The sequence below is a fragment of the Homarus americanus genome, unplaced genomic scaffold, assembly GCF_018991925.1.
Source record: "Homarus americanus isolate GMGI-L3 unplaced genomic scaffold, GMGI_Hamer_2.0 scaffold52806, whole genome shotgun sequence".
Classification (NCBI taxonomy): Eukaryota; Metazoa; Arthropoda; class Malacostraca; order Decapoda; family Nephropidae; genus Homarus; species Homarus americanus.
In genome coordinates this window covers 8,479,772-8,505,134 of record NW_024720773.1, presented here as the reverse complement: position 1 = coordinate 8,505,134, position 25,363 = coordinate 8,479,772, and the positions used below count along the sequence as shown (strand labels likewise).

The 25,363-nt window shown below is 35.1% G+C and overlaps 2 protein-coding genes and 1 long non-coding RNA gene across 6 annotated transcripts; 1 reads left to right on the top strand and 2 right to left on the bottom strand.

The window, feature by feature from the left end:
* The first annotated feature begins 597 nt into the window (after positions 1-597).
* LOC121861016 (palmitoyltransferase ZDHHC16-like) lies at positions 598-12,242 on the top strand. 2 transcript variants are annotated; one of them, XM_042358469.1, is made up of 10 exons: positions 598-660; positions 1,545-1,620; positions 1,887-2,034; positions 2,596-2,787; positions 3,499-3,616; positions 4,464-4,717; positions 5,274-5,391; positions 5,825-5,946; positions 6,766-6,836; positions 7,616-12,242. In XM_042358469.1, the coding sequence occupies exons 2-10, from the start codon at positions 1,550-1,552 to the stop codon at positions 7,719-7,721; spliced, it is 1,200 nt and encodes a 399-aa protein (XP_042214403.1). In that variant the 5' UTR covers positions 598-660; positions 1,545-1,549; the 3' UTR covers positions 7,722-12,242. The 2 variants fall into 2 exon arrangements, with proteins under 2 accessions (XP_042214403.1, XP_042214404.1); XM_042358470.1 differs by lacking the exon at positions 7,616-12,242 and having other exon boundaries at positions 6,711-6,828.
* Positions 3,610-7,683, bottom strand: LOC121861017. The gene is made up of 3 exons (XR_006087967.1): positions 7,592-7,683; positions 5,134-5,313; positions 3,610-3,753 (listed from the first exon to the last, which is right to left on the bottom strand). It is a non-coding gene; the product is annotated as an uncharacterized LOC121861017 (long non-coding RNA).
* Positions 12,243-13,323: 1,081 nt separating the features above from the next.
* On the bottom strand, positions 13,324-24,760 carry LOC121861015 (sec1 family domain-containing protein 2-like). Of its 3 annotated transcripts, XM_042358467.1 has the most exons (14): positions 24,655-24,706; positions 23,376-23,593; positions 22,535-22,730; positions 21,629-21,862; positions 21,296-21,473; positions 20,801-20,982; positions 19,338-19,510; positions 18,127-18,253; positions 16,787-16,930; positions 16,482-16,607; positions 15,795-15,987; positions 15,334-15,436; positions 14,646-14,801; positions 13,324-13,771 (listed from the first exon to the last, which is right to left on the bottom strand). In XM_042358467.1, exons 3-14 carry the CDS (start codon positions 22,712-22,714, stop codon positions 13,552-13,554), a joined length of 2,016 nt encoding a protein of 671 aa, XP_042214401.1. In that variant the 5' UTR covers positions 22,715-22,730; positions 23,376-23,593; positions 24,655-24,706; the 3' UTR covers positions 13,324-13,551. The 3 variants fall into 3 exon arrangements, with proteins under 3 accessions (XP_042214401.1, XP_042214400.1, XP_042214402.1); XM_042358466.1 differs by lacking the exon at positions 23,376-23,593 and having other exon boundaries at positions 24,655-24,760; XM_042358468.1 differs by lacking the exons at positions 23,376-23,593; positions 24,655-24,706 and having other exon boundaries at positions 21,629-21,894; positions 22,535-22,647.
* Positions 24,761-25,363: the final 603 nt, after the last annotated feature.

The window sequence follows — 25,363 nt, the reverse complement described above, 5'->3', positions numbered from 1 at the left end:
ATATAGGAAATTATTAAACGTTCTGTTCCCTCCAGCACACTAACGTAATTATATTCAAGATTGTAGGACACTGTTAGTGATTTGTACCATAGACTGTGGACTTATAGAGTAGAGCTTCCAGGCGCCCTTGTATACTTTTATATAAGTCCTGTGACTTGTGTAGTCCCGGCCTGTGATATTCCATTTACAGTATTTTGATCAGTTGTTGAACTGAAGCTCTGTTGACGTGGTAATTTGTATTGAATGCTGAGATTAAGGTAAGAAACCAAATAAATCCTTTCCTTTACCCATGGGTTATATTTTCTTAAATAAAATGCAAATCCAACGATTGATAAATGGTGAATTGACAAATTACATTGGGGTGTGACGTTAACACTTACAGAACATTATAGTTGTAGTCATGTATGATGATGCTCAGTCTCATGTCCTGTGTCTTTTTATTGTCGGGAACAATTCAAATAAAAAAGTATTTAAATGGAACCAATTATCTTTATAATAAAGTTTAAGAAATCATTAGCTACATTATTTCTTTGGTTAACATTGAAGACAGAAAATATTGATGTAAACGACAGTATTGTGAGAGTCAACGACCACGGGAGGAAAATGTCAACATTGAGGCTGACAGGACGCTTCAAAACACTGGCTCATGGTTTAATACCGGTAACATTCACAGACTTTATCTCCTTGGTTTATCCCTAGTTTGTTTATTCCGTAGATATAAGTTGCCAGTTTCGTTATTTCCTTATACAATTACCCCCTATAAGAATAAAATGTTAAAAAGATTGGAGTGGAAATAACACGATAGATAGTAAGGGGCGGACAGCAGTGTTTGGGGCGGATAATGTCAAAGATTATTGAATTACATTTTTTAAATTTAGGAAGAAAATGGTAATACCTACAGTTAATGAGCATAGAAATTGTCACTAAATTTGGTCACCTTTTCTTTAAGGTTTGGTAAACACTTTCTGAATGCTGGTGTAACGTGTTAGCCTTATGTGTCGAGTCTCCTTATGAATAGGAATCCGGAGTTGTTTTCCCCGAAATGTGTATATTAATACATAGAATGCAAATCCAGTGGCATAATAAGGAAAAACAAATGACAAATAAGCCAAGTGCCTATAATGTTGGCGCTTTGGTTGGTTGACCAAAACAGTTAATGAATTTGTCTGATTTTAGCTTGATTAGACCATTAGGTAATATTAAAGGACAGAGGTCCAGGTTAACCAGTTACCCCCAAAATATATATATTTACATTATCATTTCACCACTTATAAGCTTATATTGGTGAGAGAGAGGCACGTTGATGCTGTATCACCAAGTTATTATTTAGCTACTTCAAAAATAAATTAATTCAGGTAGAGAATTTTTTTGGGTACTGTCCCATCCATCCGTTGAAGTTGTTTATGCTTCAACTCTTTCTGTGTGACCGGGAACATTTAATAGACATTAATGTTACTCCATTTCATCCTCGTCGAGAAACAGCAGCTTTACACAATTTTTATAAAATGACAAAAGTATTACAGCATTATTATTTCATGTAACAGGCAAGATGCTGTATCTGTGGAGAAGGAGAGTACGGCATTTACTACAAAGAATTTATAACTTCCCTCGGGACACAAGGTGAGGAATGAATATTGAATTGTACCTCACTGCTACTCAGAAAAAGTTAGAATATTTTAAATGTTTATAATGAGTGTTTCGTCTGACCTAGATGATGACCATAATAATGACTGACACTTTTGTTCGATATTTTAAGTAAGAAAAGAACGTGAAAGAATATACAGCACAGTACAGGGTACAGAATACGTAAATCACTGGATTACCATAACCTTTTTTCATTTTAAAATTCTCATTACCTGTAGTTACCTTTTTTTTTCAACCTGCAGGAAGTGGGTCAGGTGGAAATATGAACTCTTCATTTTTACCATGACGGCACTATTCTACAATGAATTTGTAAATATGGGATACTGTCTGGAGGTGATGATGGAGCCTATGGTATGGGTGGTCGACCACTTCACCAAGATCCTCGGACCTGTGAGTGTTACGAACATTGTTGTTAAAGAATTATAATTTTTAAAGAGATTCTAATTATTGTTGTCAGGTTAAAAAGTTTAATCAGTTTATGCTTTATCAGAATTAAAGCTACAGTACATGGCAACACAGTCTTCAGGGTTATTCAACAATACCTAAACTCATTCAGTCTCATTTTCAGTTTTATTCCTGTACTGTACTATCAAATGTTAGGGAGACCAAACTAAATTGTTTCATTCTGTATGTTTTTTATAAATTATTCAAGAAGCATGATTGCATTATTGATCACAGACTAAATAGAAACAGTTTACAGGTATATATGTGATTGTGAAACACATTGTAGGTGTTTGATATCATACAATACAGTTTGTGAGTGATCTTTAGTAATATAGAATGTGTGTTAAATTGTCTGCTATCATTGACATTCAGCTACCTCTCAGTACCGGATGGGCATGTGGTTTTGAATCCATAAATATACTGTAGGATGTGGTTTTAAATCCTTGTCAGTAGTGTATAGTATGTGATGGTTAGATACCGATAATGTGTACAACCATTGTTTTACAGATCCTCGTCTTCGGGGTAGTATCACTAACGAGCTCGGTGGTCTCTATAGTGTATATTATTGGTCTGCCGTACTATTGGGAAAAGTCGCCAGAGCTCACCTGTTTTCTAATGGTGTTAGGGCACTGGATACTGATTAATGTCATCTTTCACTTCATAATGGCAGCCATTACCGAACCAGGTACCCCCCAAAAGGTGAGTTTTTTTTTTTTTTTTAACAGCTTGTCAACTATTGTGTCTTCAGATTTGAGGTTTTAATCTGTTAAAACTTATATCTCCAGGATATATTTTTAACCTTTTTAATAAGTGTATGTATATTATGTACTTCCTTTGTCTATATGCATGCTGAATTATATACCTGTATTGTCTATGCAAACAGCTACGACATTACCAGGTCTCCACCTCTACCCCTACCCTCCCTCTCTCCCTCCTGGCAGAATTCTTTTTGTTCCACAACTATATAATATTGTACAGTCTGTATTTGTATTATAATCTTTGTATAGTTTCCTGTATATATCACTCCAATGCTGACTGACTAGAGAAGAACACATGGATTATTACATCTGAAAAATAAATCTATAAATAGGTACAGTACAGTGGTTTAGATCATAACAGCATGTATAAGAAACTTTTAGCTAGAAGAAATATATCATGGCAAAAAATTATAACTACTGTATTGTCATAATTAAATAAATTTTCTATTGTTTATATCACCTAAAATTATAAACATTCACGTTACAGTACAACTCTATAATTTTACATAACAGGAAAAGATTCTGAATAACAATATAATAATAATATACCTGTATTATGAAATACTGTACTATAAGAGTGTCATCAGCACAAAAACAACAAAAAAAGTGTTTATTAAATCCCACCTGTAGCTAAGGAAGTTATTATTTACAGGGTATTTTAATCTCTGAAGCAGTAAGTGTATGCAAAAAGTGCATAGCACCTAAGTCACCTCGCACTCACCACTGCTCTGTGTGTAATCGCTGCATCCTCAAGATGGATCACCACTGTCGTATCCTTTTATTGCTACAGTGTTGACAGAGACCAGTTGCCTGGACACAATAAGGTTTGTATATTGCTTCATTTTGTTACACAAGACTCTGGTCCTCCTGTATTTCCAGTGCTTTCCTGTACTATTCATATGGTATCCTGCCAAGTACAGAGCATACAGTACAGTATATGATATGCATGTAAAAAATTATTTTGTAGGCATATTTGTAGGAAATTAGAAACTTTAAAATAACAGCATGATTATCCTCACAAAATATGGCTATACTAGTACTTAAATCAGCTGCTGGGTCGTGCATGTAGTTTCAGGGCTATTTTAACTTTAAAACTCCTCTTAATTTTGTATAAAATTATTGTTATTGAAAAAAGTATATTCCTCTATCTTCTATGTGGTTTTGACAAAATATGACTGGGAACTACGTGTATACCTGATGTAGAATTTGACAAATGTAGCATAAAATGACAGTGACCTGATAGGTGGCTCTCTTATAGATGTGAGAAGTCTTTTGAACATAATTGAAAGAACACTTTACTCCTCAAATGAATCCATTAACACAATCTTTTGTATACAGTTCTCACCAGATTTCAAGAGTATTTGTAGCATTTGCAGTGCTATGTCATTGGTAGTCCTGCATTAGGATAACCTTTGGTTGTTCAGTCATTTGTTCCTCTATCGGGCCTGAGTAAACTGTATACTGTACTGCACAGGTATTTAAATTTTAAACATGTACAAGGAAGAGTTCCTACCTGCTCATTGTTCCTGAATGTTGATGACATTGTACTGCATTATTTTTTTTAATCTGGTTATAGAAATTAGTTTACAAGACACTTCCTTAACTCTGTGAATAAAGCCTGGCTCAACAACTGTGTGGGACACTTCAACCATCGTTATTTCTTCATGTACATGGTATACATGACGCTGGGCACAGTTTTCATCATGTCACTTGGTTTAGAAATAGCGTATTACGAGATATGGCTGGGAGGAGAGACAGGTGGAGGGTTGATTGATGCCTTGGACCTTGTGTTGGAGGACCGCAGCTCACAGGAAGAGGAGGAGCTAGAAGGCTACCCAGTTAGAGTTAATGGTACACACATGATGCCTGTGGTAAGTTGTAAATCTCTTGTTTAAACACCTGCAGTTTGTGAGCTAACTGGTGTTGATATGCAACTTCTTTATTGGTGATTCCATATGGTTTTAATTTTTCTTTTCTTTTTGTGTGTGTGTAAGAGAAATAGGCATTCCAGTTGATAATTGGTACAAGTAATCTGATGGTCAGAATGGTCATTGAAGGGACCCAAATGCCATGTAAAAAGAGATTTGCTTAATGTGTCTCAATTGTTTTGGCATTTCGACTCTACCTATCACTTAACTTTCCCTGTGTCAATCTGTTCTGAAAGTACAGTTAACCTAGACTGACCCAACTCATGAAAAAGGTTAAATTTTCCATTAAATCCTCCCAATTAATTTGACAATTCTACAGTTTCTGAGGAAGATTTTTTCTCCAAAGCATAAAATTTTACCTTGGTTAGAGGAAGTCCCATATTTTAATCTCTGGTGTTCCAGCCACTCAAATCTTTATTGAGGCATAAGTTAGGACTTCTTGTAATTGACAAGAAACCTAAATTAGCCAAACATATTTAGGGTTTTATTGATTTTTCAGTATGGTGGCACAGTGGGTAGTCCAGTTCCTCTTGAGCCATCTGACAATGAAGCAGAAACAGAATTAGGAAGTTACTGGTATCGGTTTTCCATTATGTACACTGGAATGCTCACCACTGGTAGGTTGTTTCTTTATTTATGTTGTTTTAATAATTTAAGTTTCTTTTCTTCCTTTGGTACGTAGATTTTTTTTTTTAATTATAACCAAATACAGTACTGCATTCTTATAACCACTGATGATGTCTGATGATTATTATATTGGTGGTGATAACAATGGTGGTGATGATGGTGGTGATGATGGTTATAAGAATATTTCAGTTTCATTTATACTGTATAAAAAAGTGTACATTACAGCCATTGCTTGTCAGAAAAAGTTTTGAAAGCATTTTTTTTAATATTAACTTTACATTACCAATTTATCTTTCAACTCTTTTAAAATTAAAAAGAATAATATATACATCTTCACTCATAATTATATCATATATTTCCTTAGTACAGTAATGTAGTAACTGGAAGAATACTGTGTAATGTGTGTGTTTTTTTGGGGGGCAGGTGTGTTTTTCTCACTAGGTGGACTGGCCACTTGGCACGGCAGATTAATATCAAAAGGAGAAACCAGCATAGAAGCTCACATCAACAAGAAGGAGACAGAGAGACTGGAAAAAATCAACCAAGTAAGCTAATGCTATTTTATACACAGTACCCAACAAACCCTTAATTTGTGCAGATTTTGTCGACGAGATTTCTCTATTAACACGTCACTTACTGTCACAACTAAAATTTACAAATAAACAACTCTACTTTTTAGTTATGTGAATTATATATTTTAAGAACTAATTTCCCACTTAAAGTAACTCATGGGCGTTAATCCCCTCATGTAAATAAGAAATTAAATAGAAATGAAAATTTAATGAGAAAAAGTGTCTAGAAGTTTTGTCAAAGTTCTGTATAAATTAACCAACATCCCATTGTGACTGTGTGTGTGTATTAACCTATGCTATTAACATCTTCATTCCCAATACCTTCCTTGATTATCTTCTTCCTTCATACCTTCCTTGATTATCTTCTTCCTTCATACCTCACTTGATTATCTTCTTCCTTCATACCTCACTTGATTATCTCCTTCCTTCATACCTCACTTGATTATCTCCTTCCTTCATACCTCACTTGATTATCTTCTTCCTTCATACCTCACTTGATTATCTCCTTCCTTCATACCTCACTTGATTATCTTCTTCCTTCATACCTCACTTGATTATCTCCTTCCTTCATACCTCACTTGATTATCTTCTTCCTTCATACCTCACTTGATTATCTTCTTCCTTCATACTACCTTAAGGTACTTCATCAACACCTGTCATCACTATACCTCAACCTCATCACTGTCTCGTCTTCTCTCTCAGTGCAATAGTCTTCCTCTCTTTCTTTTGTCAAATAGTTTTTCTCGGTGACGTTCACCGTGAAATCATGCTAAACGAAGTAACTCTCAACAGGAGTACCGAAATCCTTATAACTTTGGAGTTACGGAGAACTGGAAAATATTCCTCGGAGTGACCCACGGCAGGTGAGTATATTCTACGTACGTTTATTTAATATAAGTTACAGTTAAGGATTCACAGTGTACATTATATATATATATATGGTATATGGGGATAGAGGATATAGTTAATGAGTTAAGTTTACCCTTACTATAACACGAGCAGTCACACGAGAATAGAACAGTATCAGACCTCAGATACCTGGAACCCATCTTGGGCTACATATGAGAGAATGATCACATAATATTCTTTGAAAAGTAGGAGGAAAGTTGAAATAAAGGTTAAGTTTGAGGTACGTACTTGAGAAATGTTTTTGTTTTTTCTAAGTAAGTGATACATACTATTGTTACATATGTTAGGTGACTGAAAGGTTTGAAGTGCAACACGGTTAAAAAAGCTACAATTATTTTCACAAGTGTAGCATGATGCTCTCAATTAGGACATAAAGGTTAAAAAAGAAAGGAACTCCTCAAACTGGGCTGTTTACTATTGACAAGGTTGATAAAACTGACCAAGAGATTGATATCCTATTTGTTAGATGATTGTAGTAAACTTAAAGTAGCTTATTTATCGAGCTAATGATAATTCAAACTTTTTTTTACCACAATTAGCAACATTTAAAATAACCTTTCATTAATTAATGTATTTGTCCCCAGGAAGATGAGCTGGTCACTTCATAGAATTTTTCCTTTTTATCTGTTTGCCTCTTTTGGCCAGGGTATTGTCATCATTCATGTGTGTGTGTGTGGAGGGGGTGCATGTATAATGTTATTGTACTTACTTGTTTCTCTTTACTGTTCATCAGAGGACTGCGACACATCCTCCTCCCATCGTGGCATCCACCAGAGGGAAATGGTCTCACTTGGCCCAATGCAATTATCACTGCTGCAAGTCATGACAAGGCTGCATGACATATAGTTTAGATGCTTCCTTAAGTTGTTTTGTTGATTGTTATACACCTTTTAACTTTGCTAGGAAAATCTTTCTTACATACAGTAAATGAATGACAATACTAATAATATAAATGTCTGTTCTGTCCAGTTCTTACTCTATAGTTACTACATATAAATGGAGGAAATGGCTTCCCAGTTATTGTTGTAACCAGCTAGAAGAACCCAACAAGTGTTTAGTATTGAATTGATTTTATATCTATGTTGTTAGGAATTACTTAATAGACAGGAGTATTTATATCACGTAAGTAGCGATCATCTCTATACAGGTGTTATTTTATTCGTTAGGAACTTTTTTCAGGTGGGAAAGTATAGGATCCATCTTGTCACCTAACCACAGACATCTCTCATCCACCATCAGCAGAGACTAGAGAATCAGCATAATCTTAATGATGAGGTTAAATGTGTACTGTATTGGACTTTGTATGATGTATTGTCCATCTACTTTAGTTTGCAGAGATAAACCAGGTGTATTAAAGTACCAAGTACCTGTACAGTAACTCCTAAGATAACATAAGGATGTAAGAGATTGGTACAGTACTTAAATGCCTCTGGCTTATTTATGAGGATTCTATAGAGAAGAACCTCTTTAGTTCACACACACACACCTTTGGGACCAAACATATAAATGTTGCAAACTAAAGATTGAGTTATAACATGGGTACAATGGACCTTGGGACATTGAACCCAAAATAGCAAGTATGTACAATATAGTACTTTACTGTACTTATATTTGGACCCAGAGGCATCACATATATAAAACAGCTTATGATACAAACAAGGTACAGTACCAATGACCCCAAGAACCCACATTAGTACAAACTTAAATACAGTATAATTGTATAATCTGTCCTCACCATCCAAAGGGCTGGACCATATAAGAGAAACAGATGAAGAGATAGATACAGTATATTTAGGTACAGTATAGAAGCCTTAAACCAGAATGTACCTAATGAACCTACAGTATTTAAAAAGAATAGAAATATACACGAGCGATGATTTTCTATGAAATTCTGTGATGATTATTATTTTAAATTATTGATACATTATATTCAAATTTGTTGGGGAGGTACCAGTCATATATATGATATAAAATTTTTCATTAATCCATTGTTTAAATATTCCGCTGTGAACTTCACACATTAAATGTCCATCAGGTACCTACAGTGTCTACTATTTCATGTCTTTAGTTTTGCAACACAATTTTAATAAGTTATCTGGTTAAAATATGTTTATGTTTAGTCCCATTAAAAAAAGTGGCAATTTTGTGGTGGTGCAACACTGACTGACTCACTACAGTTGCTGCCACACAGCAATACTGCTGCAGGTAGTTGTAATTTTGGTTGTAGGGATTTTTCAATGGTAATTTGTAACATTTGTTTATATTACCTAACAGCAAATACTGTATTTAAATTTAATCTTTTCCCAAAGTTTTATGTACTTTCAGTAACTACTTCAAAAAATTGGTCTCATTGCTATACCTGTACTTCCTGTAAATTGGAAACTTTTTTTTTTACCATAAAGGAATTAAAAATGAGGTGTGTACTCAGCTTACAAATATTTATGGCACTTAATCAAGTCTATAACATTTAGCTTTTATAATAAATACAAACTCATATACAGGCATTCCCTCCCTGATTTACAAAAGGATTCCCTTCCTGAAAAACTTATGTATATCAATTTTATGTAAACTGGATCACAAAACAACATCTTCATTAACTGCTACTGCCTTTATTATTTTTGTGCATACTTGTTTTAAATCACCAAATATTAGTAGCTTAATTAAGTGCCAAAATTATTTGTAAGTTGAGTAAATTTCCCTGCTGGCCATTATCTTCACCACCCAGCCCTCTCGACTTCAAAACCTTCTCATGTTCACTGTTGTCACTAAGTTCAATATCTTAATACAATTTATTAACTTATTGACTGTTATCATAAAGTACATGTATGTAAAATATAAAACTAACTTCAAGCAGTTCATGCGGAATGAGATGTGCACTTGACAAATGTCGTTATTGGTTAATTGCTTTCATGCCATAAAAAAGTGGTGTTACCTGTATTGTGTTTCTTGGTGAACATGAGACAGGTTGATTCATTAGTAAAATTGAGACAAATTGAGCCAGTTTATGAAGTATGAATTGACAAAGTACACAGGTTCTAATAGTGTACATACATACTGTATATACCTATAAATATAGTTTTAATGATTTCATATTACTTATTCAATGATTTACTTATTTTGTATGCAGCTATTTCATTTTTCATTCATTCCACTGTTTATTCATTCTTTCATTCATTACTCTTATAATTTATTACTTTATTTATTCATTCTTTCCACTTCTTATTTATATATTTATTCCACTTTTACTGATTCAGCATCAACATAGTCCTATTGGTAAAATAAGATATTTAGGACCAAGACACTTAAGATACAGGTAATAATAGTTGTGAGGGAAGTCCTTCACCTCACTTCAACAATACTGTAACTAATCTAAGGTGCAAGATATTCTTCACGAGTAAAGATTAAGTTTGGTTTGTGTTATGGTTGTGGCCAGTCATACATGTATCATTACTTGTGCTTAGAGATCTTTATTAATTGATCCTGTTTTAGGTGTTTTTGCTCGTCTTTTGAATTATTTAATATTGTTATCTTAGTGGATTGTTGATCTTTGTGAAATTTTTGATCATCTGGTTTACATAGTAACATATACAACACTGAACAAAATGTTGTAACGAACCTATAATGTATGGAGCACAATTTTGGATAATATGTTGTACAGTACTTATGAATATCTAATGTACAGAATAATATTTTGGATATTACTGTATGTCAAAGTGATACAATGTATGCACTGAACAAATTTGCATTGGTATGTTTTAATAATGGCTTTTTAAATCTGAAACAGTAAGTGTTAAAGAACTACTGTACATTCATATTAAGTCCACTAGATATAATGAAACAAGTCAATGGTTTTGTTTCATCCAACTACATTGTATTAACAAAGTCTTACGTACAATACTGTTTTAAAATCTAACATCTAGCACTTTGAGGTCATAATGTACTTATTTACATTATTATATTATAATACTGTATTTTATTAATTTATGTATATTGTAGCTTCATATTGAAGCTCAATTGATGTTGTTCAGAAGACTTGCAAAAGGTAAGTGATGCTTCAGCCAATCTAAGCAGACTCTGTACTCTCAAAACTGAGTCTTTTTCTAGGGACTAGCAGGTTTGGTGTGTATTTGGAACTGACAAGAGCATTATCATTATGATTTCTAGTTTGTGATGGATGGATAAAGCCGTGCAAAAGACAATAATCTTCAAAGGTGTTTACAGTACAGTACCGTATACAGGTATTGACAGTCAGCAGGACCAGCCCAACATAACACCCAGATGCTTCACCAATTACTTTAGTTTTTTCCTCTAGCAATAATAATGTAAAACAATGTAGCTGTCACATCTGTGGATGATTTTACGGCAGATAGGAGGGTGAAGTTTAAAGTGTGCCTGCTGTTACTGAGATACAAATTTAATGGTACCTTTCACACGGACATCCATTAAATTTCCATTGATTTCTAAACGTGCCGTGAGACAAAAAATAAAAAAGCTTGTGAAAGAGGCTTTACACAAGATGTGGGCACAGTTGCTATGTCAGAATTTTAGATAATAAACATTAATCTGGATAGTTATAGTCACTCAAGTAACAAAATCACTAATGTTGAACTCCACAGCTCAATAAAAAGTGAGTACTGTACTATATTGAACTGAATTTTGAATTGGCAGATATGGAGGTTAATGTTGGGAGTCAGTGACATTAGCAAAGTCAGTTGTTCAGTAATGTTTTTGTGCGCACGGTGAATTGTTGTGAAGCAACATGGGTGCTAAGGATTCACTTGGTATAGTGAATGTGCTAGTTGAAGACATGAACAAATGTGGATAATTCTATTTTTGTTCTAGCCCTTTCATGTCACCTACTGTTTGTTGTTCCCCCCCTCCCATTCTTTGAGGTTCCTGTACTCTTTCATCCACCATCACAGAGTGGGGGAAGATTAAAGATAATTAATAGAAATACATGTATACATTGCCATATATTTGTTATGAGAGGGTAGGTATTATTTATTTAGAATCACTGGACACTGGGGTTTGTGTTTCTCAGTGCTCTAAGGTGCCAATACAAAGCAGTGTGCACTTACACTAGTTTAACAGGTACAACAGGCACCATTCTGCTCAATAAAGTAAGGAAGTGTCATCCTTACTATGTCCATGATCTTGATATATCTCAATAAGTCTCCTTTTTGACTCAAGAATATTTTACCATAATTATATGTGTATGTTCTAGACTGATGCTTACATCAATTTTTGTTTCTGATCAGTCACTTTACTGTATCACAAATGCATTAATCATGTGTCTTGACTCTAAGATGATTTTGTATTTTTTAATTTAATACAGTACTATTAAAACTAACTGAGGCTGAGCTTTATATCATTTAAAACAAGTGCAAATAATACAAATGGTACTCCTGTGAAGAATGCAGGAAATATGGCATACAGAGATTGTAAAAACCTACTGGTTCATCTTCAGTGATCCACTTACAATTATTCTCATGAAATTCAGTCCCCCAAAATATGTTATCAATATTTGGGTAACAAGTGCCACACCGGAAGCATATTAATGGGGAGTGTTTGATCTGTTTACACCCAAAAATCGAAATATTACAAATTCAAGTGCATTGGCAACACCTATGGCTGTATTATGACAAGAGAATTACAGCAAAATTTGTCATATTTATATAGTTAAACTGCTCCCGCCAACCACCCTCACTCGCTGTTTGCGCGCTGACGAATTTTTACCACGATTTTTTTCAAGATGGGAAGAGTTATGAATCGTAAGAGGCATTTGAGAAAGGCAAGAAATAATATAAAGAAGGAAAATGAGAAGATGCAGAAAACAAAAGAAGATAATGGTTTTGGCATCTCACAGCAAACCAGTGTACACCCACCTAACCCACCACCTTTGCTTAAGAATACCTCCCCTACCCCCGAGTCAAGGACCTGCCCCGAGTGACCTCACCCTTGAACCTCTTCCCTCTACCTCTAGTGCACCTCTCTCTCACACCAATTTCCCAAACATTTATGATAAACGTGCATTTAAAATAATATTGGTTCCCCAGGCTGAAATGCATTAATTTCACCACTTAGCCACCTTGGAAGACTGTGTCAACCTGGGCTTGTAGAGCTGACTGAAATATTTTTACTATAAATATTATTATTACTCTATTATCATATTTATTATAATATTATACCATTGCCTATATTCAATTCAGTAACACCACATTGATGGCAGTACAGTACTGTACAGATTTGTACAATACTTTTTGTTTCCCAGGTTAGACTAATATTTGCACACTTTCCAGAAAGTTGGATTTAACAACCAGGTTTCAGCCCAAAGTAATTTACCATAGAGACCTTGAGGTGCACTAACATACTTCACTAACTGTAACTAAAAATAAATACTACAATAATAACAACACTATTAGAAGGGTGCAAGATAGAATAAAAAGGTGCTATTTTATTTTGTAGATTTGGTACAGTGGTAACAAACAATACTGAGCATAATAATGATATATAATAAATAACCAATATCTCCAAAAACATAACAATCGTAAGTAACTGCCAACTCACATCCAACCCTTGTATTGAAATGCAAGATCTTACCAACTGGTGTAGCCAGGAATGTGTACATGTGATCATTATCATAAAACCTCTAGGAATATAATATTGAAACTAAGCCTCTTTAAGGTATAGATTAGGCTGTAGAGCTTTAACAACAGTATCATTAGGGTGTGCAAAATGTGAGGAAGCAACAATTACTTCACACGGAGGATTCACCGCCGTTACAATTTGCCTAATCTCACGCACCTCTCCGGGAGTCACGCCTCCAATGATGTAGACCAGCATTATGGGTGCGTCTCGTGGCATTGGCTTGCTTACATTAACAAATAAGCTGAAAACAATACAGTATATGATTAATTAACTTACGGACACCAAAAAAATTTATCCTAATATAAATTTTTACTTAATGTAACTTCTGTAAGTTCAGATTTTTTTTTTCACTCTGCTGTTGGGATGACATTATGCTCGGGATATAAAGTTTATAGCAGGGGAAGAATGTGCCCTGCAACACAGATTAATTGCTTGTGTGTGACTTGTTGGTTAAAGGGTAAAGAAAGTAAGTGGTGTATGTTCAAAGATACAGAGTGTGGAAGTTGAAAGAACAGAATGTAAGAGAAACATTTTATGCTGAGTTTAAGAAGAGTGGAAATGGCTAGCTACAGTGTGAGGGATAGTGTAGCGAGATACCGGGCCAAAATAAAAAACATTCTTTTGAGCATGGCTAACAAGATTATATAAAGCCTGTAATAGAGGTGGTAAAAAGGATGAGTACTGTACCTGGCCAAGCATAGGGACAGAAGAGAGGTTTACAAGGCTAAGAAGCGTGATATGCTGATGAGTACGGATACAAGAGGTAACGATTCAGAATAGCGGTAAATAGTGGGTAGAGACAAAGACGTTATTGGTGAGCAGTGTGGAAGATAACCATGTTAACGTGGTTGTTGATAACGAGAAAAATCAAGTACATGTAATCACTAAAATCATAACTTTTTGACCTTGAATCACCTAGTAATGGAGTATAGGATAACTTCATAAGAACACTTTGAGCAATGACAAAGAAAATCTATACAAAAAATACTCACACATGATTGTTAAATCCTGAAACTCTCTACAGTACTTGGAGAATCAAAATGGAATGGAAGAGAATGAAACTAACAACTACTACTTTACCTAAATCCAGTTTCATAATGCTTGTGAAATCTTACCTAAATCCAGTCTTTATAAGGTCTTTGAAACCAGCAGACTTGTACTCCAGGTCAGTAATCTCAGCTTGGGGAGCAGTGAGGCAGTCATACACTAACTTCTGCAGGAGACTCTGGTATGAGGCTGGCTGGGCGCTGTCTCCAGGGATGTGCAAGTGCCTGTCACACACATTTTGATAATATATATATATATATGTATCAGTTTGCTCAAAAAAAACAAAAAAACAAAACAAATCCTGTTAGACCAACTGAGGTAACTTTTAAACCAGCTCATACTAATATACTTAATGACTGTAACTTGATCATTATTTAGGTGTTAACCATATATTATCTTGAACATCACCACACATCTGTATATTCTGTATTAAAATATAACTACTCCTCCTAACCAAAAATAACTTGCAGGAAAATTCATTACAATTATTAAAGAGCCCCTCATCTATTTTTTCTAATTGGTCTAATAAACAATAAATTTACACTTTTTTAAGGCATCATATAGACACAAACTTATACTCTTCAATAAATGATAATCACTTACCAATTCTTATTTTCATGATCCAGTATTTAGTAAACAATTATTACTGGATCTACAAAAAATAACCTTACACTAACTTCTACTTTAACAACTGGTTATTGATTCATTTGGCAATAAACAAGTGAGAATTGACAAACAATATAACTTTCAACTTACTTATAATTCTTTAAATGGTCCCTCGTGCTGGCAATTGCATGAAGTTGGTCGGCCACACCCTGAGCAGTCCTTAAAGCTGATACTTCATCTACTTCTTCACCAACTGTAAGGGAAATAAAGCATCATCTTTAAATTGTACTGATGAACATATAGCTTGGTAACTCACAATAACTAGCAGAGTGCAGGAAGAAAAGATATACAGTATAATATACATATTTCCCTCCCTAAGAGAAAGGTGACATTGAAACATCAGAACACACAGGACAACTTGAAAGAATGAAGGGAAAGTCTGTGTTTCTCTCAATTACTGTATAACTATCCTGTACTGTAGTAGGAAAATGCTTGTAAGAATAAAGAAAACTAACATACACACACACACACACATATAACATTAATGTAAATGTAATACAAAGATATGATTTACCATGTGGTTAAAGACATAAATGGCAATAACTACATACTTAGCTGAAGTAAATTATCAGAGAGCATCTTCTTATCCTCAACAATAGCATGAGAAAGACGGTTGGTAAGAGCGTATTCATCCTTCTGTGAGAATACCTCGGGACCCCCTAGTGAGGCCACGTACACCATCAGAGTCAGTATGTCATCCAGTGACACACCGTGTGTTCCTCGAGTTTTGAGTAACTGGAAGATCTGGAAAATACAGGACATGTACCATACATTCATGTATAGAGGAAATTTGTAATACTGTAACGAGATGAAGACAATACAGTACAAAACTCCCAAGCAGGAAAATAATGTAAGATTCACACTGTACTGTACATCCTCCGACATGAATTACATTTTCTTTTTAAATTTTATCACAAGCTGAACATAAAGACCAAGGAATGATAAAGAATTTTGAGCTTCAGGCAAAAGAAATATTTGTGATGATACTGAGATTAATTCCCAGTTAGTAATGACCATGGGACATCATCACCAACCTCAAAGGATTAAAGAAATAAGGGTGTCAAAATATGACTGTTATTCCTAAAAGCAAATGTTTACATTCAGACAAAGGCAAACAAGGTGTCAAGATGTGACCCATTTATAATGAATTTTCATTTATCGTGTATACATATACAGTATCAGCGACCACCTGTGTGTTGGGTTATGGTTATGATGCTGAATAGATATCCAACACCAACCTGTGTAAAGGGAAGCGTTTCCTCTGGGTCTCCAATAGACTGCATGAGACGTTTCTCTAAACTCAGCAACTGGTCAAGGTGAACAAAGCGGGGATGACTCAGTGCCTCCACCGCACAAAGACCTTGCTGTAAGGATTCAAGAAATCTTAATAGTTCATGTAAACACAATAATAATCTTAAAACAACTCAAAGCTGGTGTATTAAAAGTGTGAGGGAGATATTGTTCACTGATTGCAATGACAAATATAAGCAACAGGAAAAAGGAAATCTATTAATGTAACAAACAAAATATTCATTATATTTACCTGCAATAAACCAGCATTTTCTGTGAAGGCATCAATATTTGAGGCAAACTGATGAATATTTATCTTCACATTTTCAGGTGTGACTCGAGTTTCCTTTACACTGGTTCCATCCCCAATGTCTTTACGACTAGCTACTTCCAGTACCTGAAACCATAACACAGTTAATTTCATTTCATCATTGAGGTCTTTAAAAATACATTTACTGCAGTCACCAGAATCAAAAGAAACAAACACTCTTCCTGAATTTCCACCATTCATTATTTTGTATTAAAAGAAGATCAGCACCCCTAGTTTATTTCACCAGATGATTAAGTACACTAATGCTAACCTAACCTAACAAAACCTGACCTAATCTATGCTTGGATAATCTACCCCCAAGGTATTTTTAATTAATCAGGTGATGTAAGCTGAGGGTGCTAATCTTCATGTTATCTATTCTTTCTAGTTATCTCACTACCTGTAGATGTATTCTGCTATGGTATCCCCCATAAAACATCATCATCATCTCAGCATACACATCACCCCAACATCACATCAAATTATTTAAAATTTCCTCAACCACACTTTACAATCACACATACACACTGCGGATTCCTACATGTCCATCCCTCTCTCATATAAAGCCTCCTTCACCCCATCCTTCCATCCCCTCCTCCTTCTTAGTCTTCCCTTGTCTCCTGCTGTCATTCACTACTAAACAAGACTCTCTGTTTACCAATCTTTTACTTCCCAGTCTCTCAAGATGCCGATATAAGCATAGCAAACCCTGATCAGCTTTCAATCTGACACATCTTTCACACCCTTCTTTCCTTACATACTTGGTTATTTTTTCAATCCTAATCATATTTTGCAATTACTATTATGCCATAAAAACTACAAAAAGCTTTACTGTATATCATCTGTGCATAAATTAATAAAAGGACAATAGCAGTAAAGTGTAATAATAAAATAACAAGGTCTAACTCAATTCTCTTGTTCAGTATAATAAACTCAGGAGCTTATTAAATTATGGAAACTCAAGTGAAGCTCCTCAAAAAACCCATACAGTACATGGTGGTTGGTTTTTAGAGTATGTGGCAGTGGTTGCTGGACATTCAACATTGTTTAAGCTCTGCATTAGCTTTGATCATACTGTATATGCAAAATAGAAGTGAAAGCCAATGCTAAAAGAAAAAACAAAAGGTCAAATTTATAAGTTTCTGTAAAATATTTTGCAAAATCAATACAAATCCCAATACAGTATTCTATAATATGTAGCTAATACAGTACAGTACAATAAAACCTAAAAAATACAAAAAGGAAGAATTTCCCCCCCAAAACTATTCTTCCTGTGTACGTACATTCTTGTTTATGAGGGAAAGAGCCTCCTTTCCTGTTGACAAAACCAAGGCATTCAGAACAGCTGAAGCTCTGTCTTCTTTCCCTTGTGGGGCCAAGCAACCCGGCACCAGTGTCCACTCACTCGACCTATGGAACTCTGACTCTATCAGATCATTTGGCACACCAATATAATGATGAACACTACAAGATAGTACATTACAGTATATCCATAATTCAGACATATAAATAATCATGTCACGTCTCATTTTAATTATCCCTGATACTATTAATGAAATTCTGACAGCGGCATTTTACATACCGGTACAGTACAATAAATGGTATTAATAAATCATGCCCCCCCCCCCCAAAAAAAACTCAACCATATGGAAATAGGGCCAAATTATTCCACAAAACCTGTATTATAGAAAAAAATTGCCAAAATTATAATTTCTTCATATAAAATATCTTAGAGCATTTAAAACTGTTAGCCAGCATGTCTTATACGGTACCAGTACTTGCTCTGTATTGGTGTGAGCATGATATTGACTTGGTTTGAGTTAGGTACAATCCACTTTCTTGGTTTTTATACCTATTGCATTCTAGACTGTACAGTGACACCCTTGTTGAAAGAGGCCTATAAATGCAGGTAACAGCAGTAGAGCTATAAGAGCCCAAAAAGCCATTAACCTTGATATAAATCTGGAAATGACAGTGCAACTCATAATTCTGGCTGAATACAGTATAGTGAAAGGGTTTACAAGAATGAACAAAGAAAAATTACACTTTCAATGGTGAATAATTAAGATAACACAGGCTAATTTGCGTAAGTACTAATGCACTTAACCCCTACTATAGTGAGTTTTCCAGGGGAGCCATCCTACATAGTCAATTAGGAAAAAATATAAAAACATACTGTACATTTTGTGACCACTAAGAGGGTTTGAGGAAAACTACATTCTCAATTTTTAAATCACAGTTTAAACACTACTGTAGGTGAAATCTTAGCAAAATTGAGGTTCTGAGAGGCGGTTCAGAACCTTACACCAACCATAACTACACTGTTCTTATGGGATGCTCTTGTACTTATATATTACTTAACCCCTTTGTACAATTTCGCCTCTGAGCTGAATAAAATCGTCCGGCGTTAGCAAAATAGAATATAAAAATAAGACATTCCTGTGATGTAGGGGTTAAGACATAAAGAACTATCACAAATATTCACTGCACGTACGGGTGAACCTCGCACAAAGGAGACATGTTTACTGCGGAGTCCAGCTGATGACCATACAGACGCGGCAAGAGAGACAAGATCCTGCCCATCAGAGTCTCCCCTCCATGACTGGATGCGCTCACCAGGTCCAAAGTTCGGTCGACTAACACCACCGATACTTTGTTAGCAGCCATCTGTTTGAGCAGGAAAAAATGAGTAGGAATATTAAACAACCCCATCAATTAGACAGCTGAATGTCATAAAACACCATTAACCTGCTACATGTGACGTACAATATATAGTACAGGGTGGGTGAGAAATGACTGACACATGACTTGAAAGAGATTCAGTATAAACAATGTATGTGTACCTAAACTCTATACATTTTTGACACATGTATGTTGTATATTATGTATGATGTATGATGTACAGTATGTTGTGTATGATGATAATGACAGGATTTTACACAAGTTGAAAATATAGTACAATATATCAGTTAATTTTGACCCACCTTGTATATGTCTCTCTTCCTAGGTTTCCTGCTATTTAACTGGATGTTACACTTATTATAGTGTGCTTACTTCCCTTCTATTATTGGCATCACAATACAAATGATATGTATTATCTGGTGCAGTTATCAGATCCACATAGTCTCCTTGGTAATACAAAGCCCTCACTAACATACATTTACCAAGCTGGATATCACCAACAAATTTTTAGATTTATTAGTACAGTACAAAACAAATCTTTTATATTAATTATGTACTTCAGTAGTACAGTAATACAAATTTAGATACAGTCTTGATAAAATACAGTATTCCTTGTCATAACTGATCAGCCGCAGAGCAACATATACTATACTGTACTACTTAAGACAACACCATGTAATTTATATATCCTATTTCCATACAGTGATATATTCCAGGATGTGAGTTTAAGTGTCATGATTTATGAATAATATCTTGTCAGCCATGTATAACTTGGGTCATAATTTGGGGATCATGTTGTTTTCTTATGTACAGTACTAGGAGTGATATAAATAAAGGTGTGCCCTGTTTAAGTGACTTTGACTCCAGCTGAGCTTGTCCAATGGTGGAGTAGTCAAGTCATTACAACACTCTGCTCCTATCTTAAGGGTCTCTAGTTTGTGCCTAGGATAATCCCAGTTCATCCAGCTAACATACATGATCATGATGTACAGATAAAATACAACAACAAATTATAGGAAGTATTGGTCCCTGAGATGGTAACAACAAGTCACATCTAAGGTGCTTGGCCATGGCACAATACAGAATGTGGTGAATATTTTGGAAAACCTCAACAGCAAAAGGCTGCTATGTAATGATAAACAAATTATATATTATATAAACACCTTTGTAGTTTTGTACAGGGATTTGCTTCTTAATGATGGGAGTTTTCCACAAAATGAAATTTGACACCTGTTATTTCACCTCTTGTACAGACACACCAAAAGCATTACTAACCTTCCTTCTCTGTCTAGCTGGGGTGAAAGCATCAAGTTCAGTTCCGATAATACGAGACGTGTGTCCAATGGTGTATATTTCATCTCTGGCATTCATTCCCTGTAGAAGGCTATGAAGGCACACGACAAATTGACGGACCATTATTCGCATCTCATTGGGAAGATGGTGAAACTCGACTTCACCTGAAAAAGTAAACAATGTCTAATTTAATCAGAATTCGAAAAGACAATTTCAAACAGGTGATAAGTATGGTTACTGATGGGTGATGTTAGGTTGTGCGAGGCAACAGGGATAAACCAGAGGTATATATTCGGGGGCTTCTTGTGGGAAACACCACAGAAGAACACATCTTATGGGAAAACGCTTGCATTATTTTAAGCTACAGTATCGACCTTCATCACTCTAAGCTACCCCTGTACAGTACTGACTTTCATCCCTTAATACTGTACTGTACCGAAACTCCACAGAGGCATATGAAGCAGCTTGGTTACTCACCAAGATTTTCCACTGGTTTAATTTTATCCCCTTTTCCACATGCCTGCTGCAGCTTGGATATTCTTCTAACATCTGAGTTGAGTAGTGGATACAATGTGGAAAATGGTGGCATAAAGAATAAATTTTCTGAATATGGTGCCACAACCAGAGGTAGGTAAAATATCTCCGCGGTGTAATTCTGAAAATTGGCAAAAATAACACGAGTCAAACACGCATCCATTCAAAAGGTAAGTAAACATACAAAGTGGACTATAACTACTATTGTATATAATATCTATAATTCATAAAACATATTTGACATGAGGTGGTTCTTTAACTTGGTCAGTAAATTACCATGTTGCCCATCCAGGCCAAGACATCTTGTTCCAGTTCATTCATCAAGACGGCTTCATCTACTTCTCGTCCACCGTAGCGGGCATACGCATGGACGTTGGGATGGGCACATGTGATGACGATGCAATACTGAAAACTGGAGGCCTTAATGATGTCTTGTAATATGGTGGCGGTCGTGTCCCTAATGGCGGTGCTCACCATGAAGGCCGCCTTCATGTCATCCTTGTTTCCTCTCTGAGGGTAAAATAACTGGCTTATTACCACAGCTGAAACACAAATAACAAGGAAAGAGTGGTGGATTGATCCCAAGACCCAAGTTTTATGACCAAAGTATATACCGGTACAGCCACTCCTCGACTTACGACCACCCGGACATACGACCGCCCCAGGCGTACCAAAAAATTTTCAAATTACGCATTTTCGAGTCCCGACGTTAGTGATTGCGCTGTGTACTGACAAAATTTTCGTTTGTAATTCCCTTTAAAATGGCTGGCATGCTTAAAAGTGAGAGTTTTGTGGTGCTGAAAAGAAAAAGAGACACCCATTTTAAATTTTCTATGTACAAGTATTATCTTCGCATTTTCGACTTACGACCTGGATTTGGGTCCCTCACCCCGTCGTAAGTCGATGAGTGGCTGTATTGGCTTACTGGCTTTTGAAGTCTGGTTATCCGGCAATTTATATTATTCTACAAGGACAAAGTCCCAGCTTCAAAATGGAGATATCTGTACAGTAATCCCTTGAGAAAGGTAAACTCTGCCAAGGAGGAGTTTTGGTAGAGCAATTTTCTAGGTACTGTACCTTGTCAATGATCTATAGTCCATAAAATGTTATTTGATACGTCAACCTAATTAGTTACTCTACATACTGAGTTATTACAACTAAACTTAATCAATAAACCTTTACCTCAAAAGATGAAAATTCCTTCACATTTTTTGCTCCTGCATTAACCAATCTCGTGAGTCCTCCACTCCAGTGAAGACATTCTGCTGTGTTATTGTCGACAAACACGACAGAATTTTTTATTTTTTTGCAAGCTTCAGTCCACCAGGCTTCTGAGACATGAACTGCACTAGCAGCCTGCATTGTAGTTGGTCATGAGCTGAAAAGAAGGGCTTAGATAATTATTTACTGTAACTCTAAAATACTGTACAGTTCATTAAACCATTACAGTATGAGTTTATACAATTTTAAACCTCAAGACTTCCAAATTTGGCTTTGTTCAGGCAATTAGGGGCTAGTGGACAAAATTTTCATAAAAAAAATTCCAACATCTTGTGTGCAATACACAAAATTACAGTGGATCACTAGGTGACTTCTCACATCACCCGTGCATAATTGTGCTCAGTCCTTTAGTGTATACTGAATTGTTCTGTCAACATGTTAAACTTCTTAGTTCATATATACTGTACTGTACAGAAAAACTAGGGTGAAAACTTGGACATGGAAAATGTTAGTTAATAATCCTGTTGAGATGTGTCCCTTAACTATCTACTGTATTAAATTTCACCAAAGAACATAAACGTTTTCTTACTTCATGAAAACAGCAACAAATGCAAGAGCAATATGTTTTCCATGATATAAATTTCACGATATCCTCCAAGTTCAGGTAAAAAAAAAATGACATGAGGCCGCCAACCGACATCCAATGACATACTGGAGGTACTGTATCAGCTACTGCCATAATACTGTATATGATTAATACTTAAACCAACTGCTTAACCAAAACTAAAAGACCTAACCTTACCTTCTGCAAACTAATAATTATCTTCAGACCACTTGAACAACCTCCCCACCAGAGTGTCAATCTGAAGATTCTCCGCTCCCAACCCACTCCACCTAACCTAACCTAACCTCAGGTAAGGTCATCTAAGTATGTGCATCAGCTATACAGGACAGGTCAGGTCAAGGTCGTACAGCATATGCCCATTTGTCATGATGATTGTCCACACCAGTCTGTTTCACCTGAAGAACAAGAGGCGAGGGAAAGGATAGTGTTTAGGTGATCCTTATCTCCTTATAATACTTAAAAAACACTTGGGTAATACTGGAGCTGATTGCTAACACCAGGAGTTGCTCGATTTCATAAATTTTTGGCACAGAGGTTCTTTGAATGACAATAAGTAATAAAAACGATACAATTTTTAATTTATAAGTAAATTGTTTAGTTTTTTCTATCTCCAATAAAAAGTCACCAGTAATGGGCAGGATATGAAGGATGAAGGAAATGAAGTGGTAGCTTTGTATGTGAAGAAATCAGATTACCGTAAATATGCCTCCCAAAAATATACCCTTGTTGGCTTGTGTGTCAATGTATCAAGAGTCAGAGGAAATGCTCTTTGAAATGTACTCAGGAAAAATATTGTTAATTTCATGATGTAAAAAAAAACATTTATGTTCTATGGTGAAGAGATGTCCTACATGTCCACACCTCGTCTGAGCTACAACCAAATGCTCTTCCTCCACCCAATTTGTTTTAGATGAAGTAAGACATATTTAAGCTTAGGTTAGGATGAAATTATGGTTTTCCGATGTTTTTTGAACGACTTCCAAATAGGTGCATGACCAAAACGATCATTTTACCCCATTAAGTACCTGGTAATTACGGTTATTTCCCCAGCAAGTTTTATGAATCTTCAAGACGGACATAAAATTATAATCACATATATTGACATTTGGCGAGACTGGGACCTTCCCGAAGTATCAGACATTGCTGTATTATATAACTAATCGTTTATAAAATGAACCAAATTAATCTACCTAACCCAACCAAGGTAATGGTTGGGAGGAGCTCAACTTATGTTAGGTTCGTGTCATTTAATGAACGACAATTACATAATACAGCACTTTTATTTTTATCCTCTTCGCCACTGATCGGCTCGTTAGCCGCTTGGGCGATCGGTCACGTCTCTGTCACGCACTGTTGGCAGGTACTGGCCATGCACCGGCTCCTGAATGTACCTGAACCCGCTCCAGTGTTGATTTTCTTTAAATTTCTTAATAACTGTTGATTACAGTCTAATTACCTTATGAAAACGACTCCAGTATGTTTGTGTACAGACAGCTGGGCCTTGTTGACATGCTGCACTACGGGATCATATTATATTCTTTATAAAATACAATACTGTAAATTTCTTTTGAGTATAAAGTTTCCCCCTGATTTTTGCTACACATACTACAGTCTGTTTTTACAATTTGATGAGTCCTTAATTATAAAAATATATAAATGTTTAATTATAATTAAAGAAACAAGCATTCGAACTTCAAACACTGTGAATTATAAAGTAATAATAGTAATACTGTATTAATAATAATATTTACTCAGTAAAATCAAGATACAAGATTACAAATGTATAACCAATGCATTTAGATTTGATAAATACTGAACATGTGTTAACTGTTAATATTTGGAACGGAATTTTTTATAAAATTAAATTTTAAGTTATATCACCTTTTATTTGTTAATATTAACAGATGCTGTTAAAAACTAACCATCCAAGTGGCTAATAGCCACACACACACACACACACACACACATAAATATATATATATATATATATATATATATATATATATATATATATATATATATATATATATTATATATATATATATATATATATATATATATATATATATATATATATATATATATATATATACACAATGAATGCAAAAAATAGAAACGTACATGGCTTATGACAGGAGACATGATTGTCCTCTAGACAGCTGTAC

What these genes read in the sequence shown, in the direction of transcription:
- LOC121861015 (XM_042358466.1), bottom strand. Translation starts at nt 22,714, where the DNA reads ATGCAGGCTGCTAGTGCAGTTCATGTCTCAGAAGCCTGGTGGACTGAA. An exon ending in TTTCCCTCATAAACAAGAAT is followed by an intron (nt 16,931 to 18,126) that starts GTACGTACACAG and finishes TTATGGTTTCAG; the next exon opens with GTACTGGAAGTAGCTAGTCG. An exon ending in GACCATTTAAAGAATTATAA is followed by an intron (nt 14,802 to 15,333) that starts GTAAGTTGAAAG and finishes TGTGTGTGACAG; the next exon opens with GCACTTGCACATCCCTGGAG.
- LOC121861016 (XM_042358469.1), top strand. Translation starts at nt 1,550, where the DNA reads ATGCTGTATCTGTGGAGAAGGAGAGTACGGCATTTACTACAAAGAATT. An exon ending in TCACCAAGATCCTCGGACCT is followed by an intron (nt 2,035 to 2,595) that starts GTGAGTGTTACG and finishes ATTGTTTTACAG; the next exon opens with ATCCTCGTCTTCGGGGTAGT. An exon ending in GACTGGAAAAAATCAACCAA is followed by an intron (nt 5,947 to 6,765) that starts GTAAGCTAATGC and finishes AACTCTCAACAG; the next exon opens with GAGTACCGAAATCCTTATAA.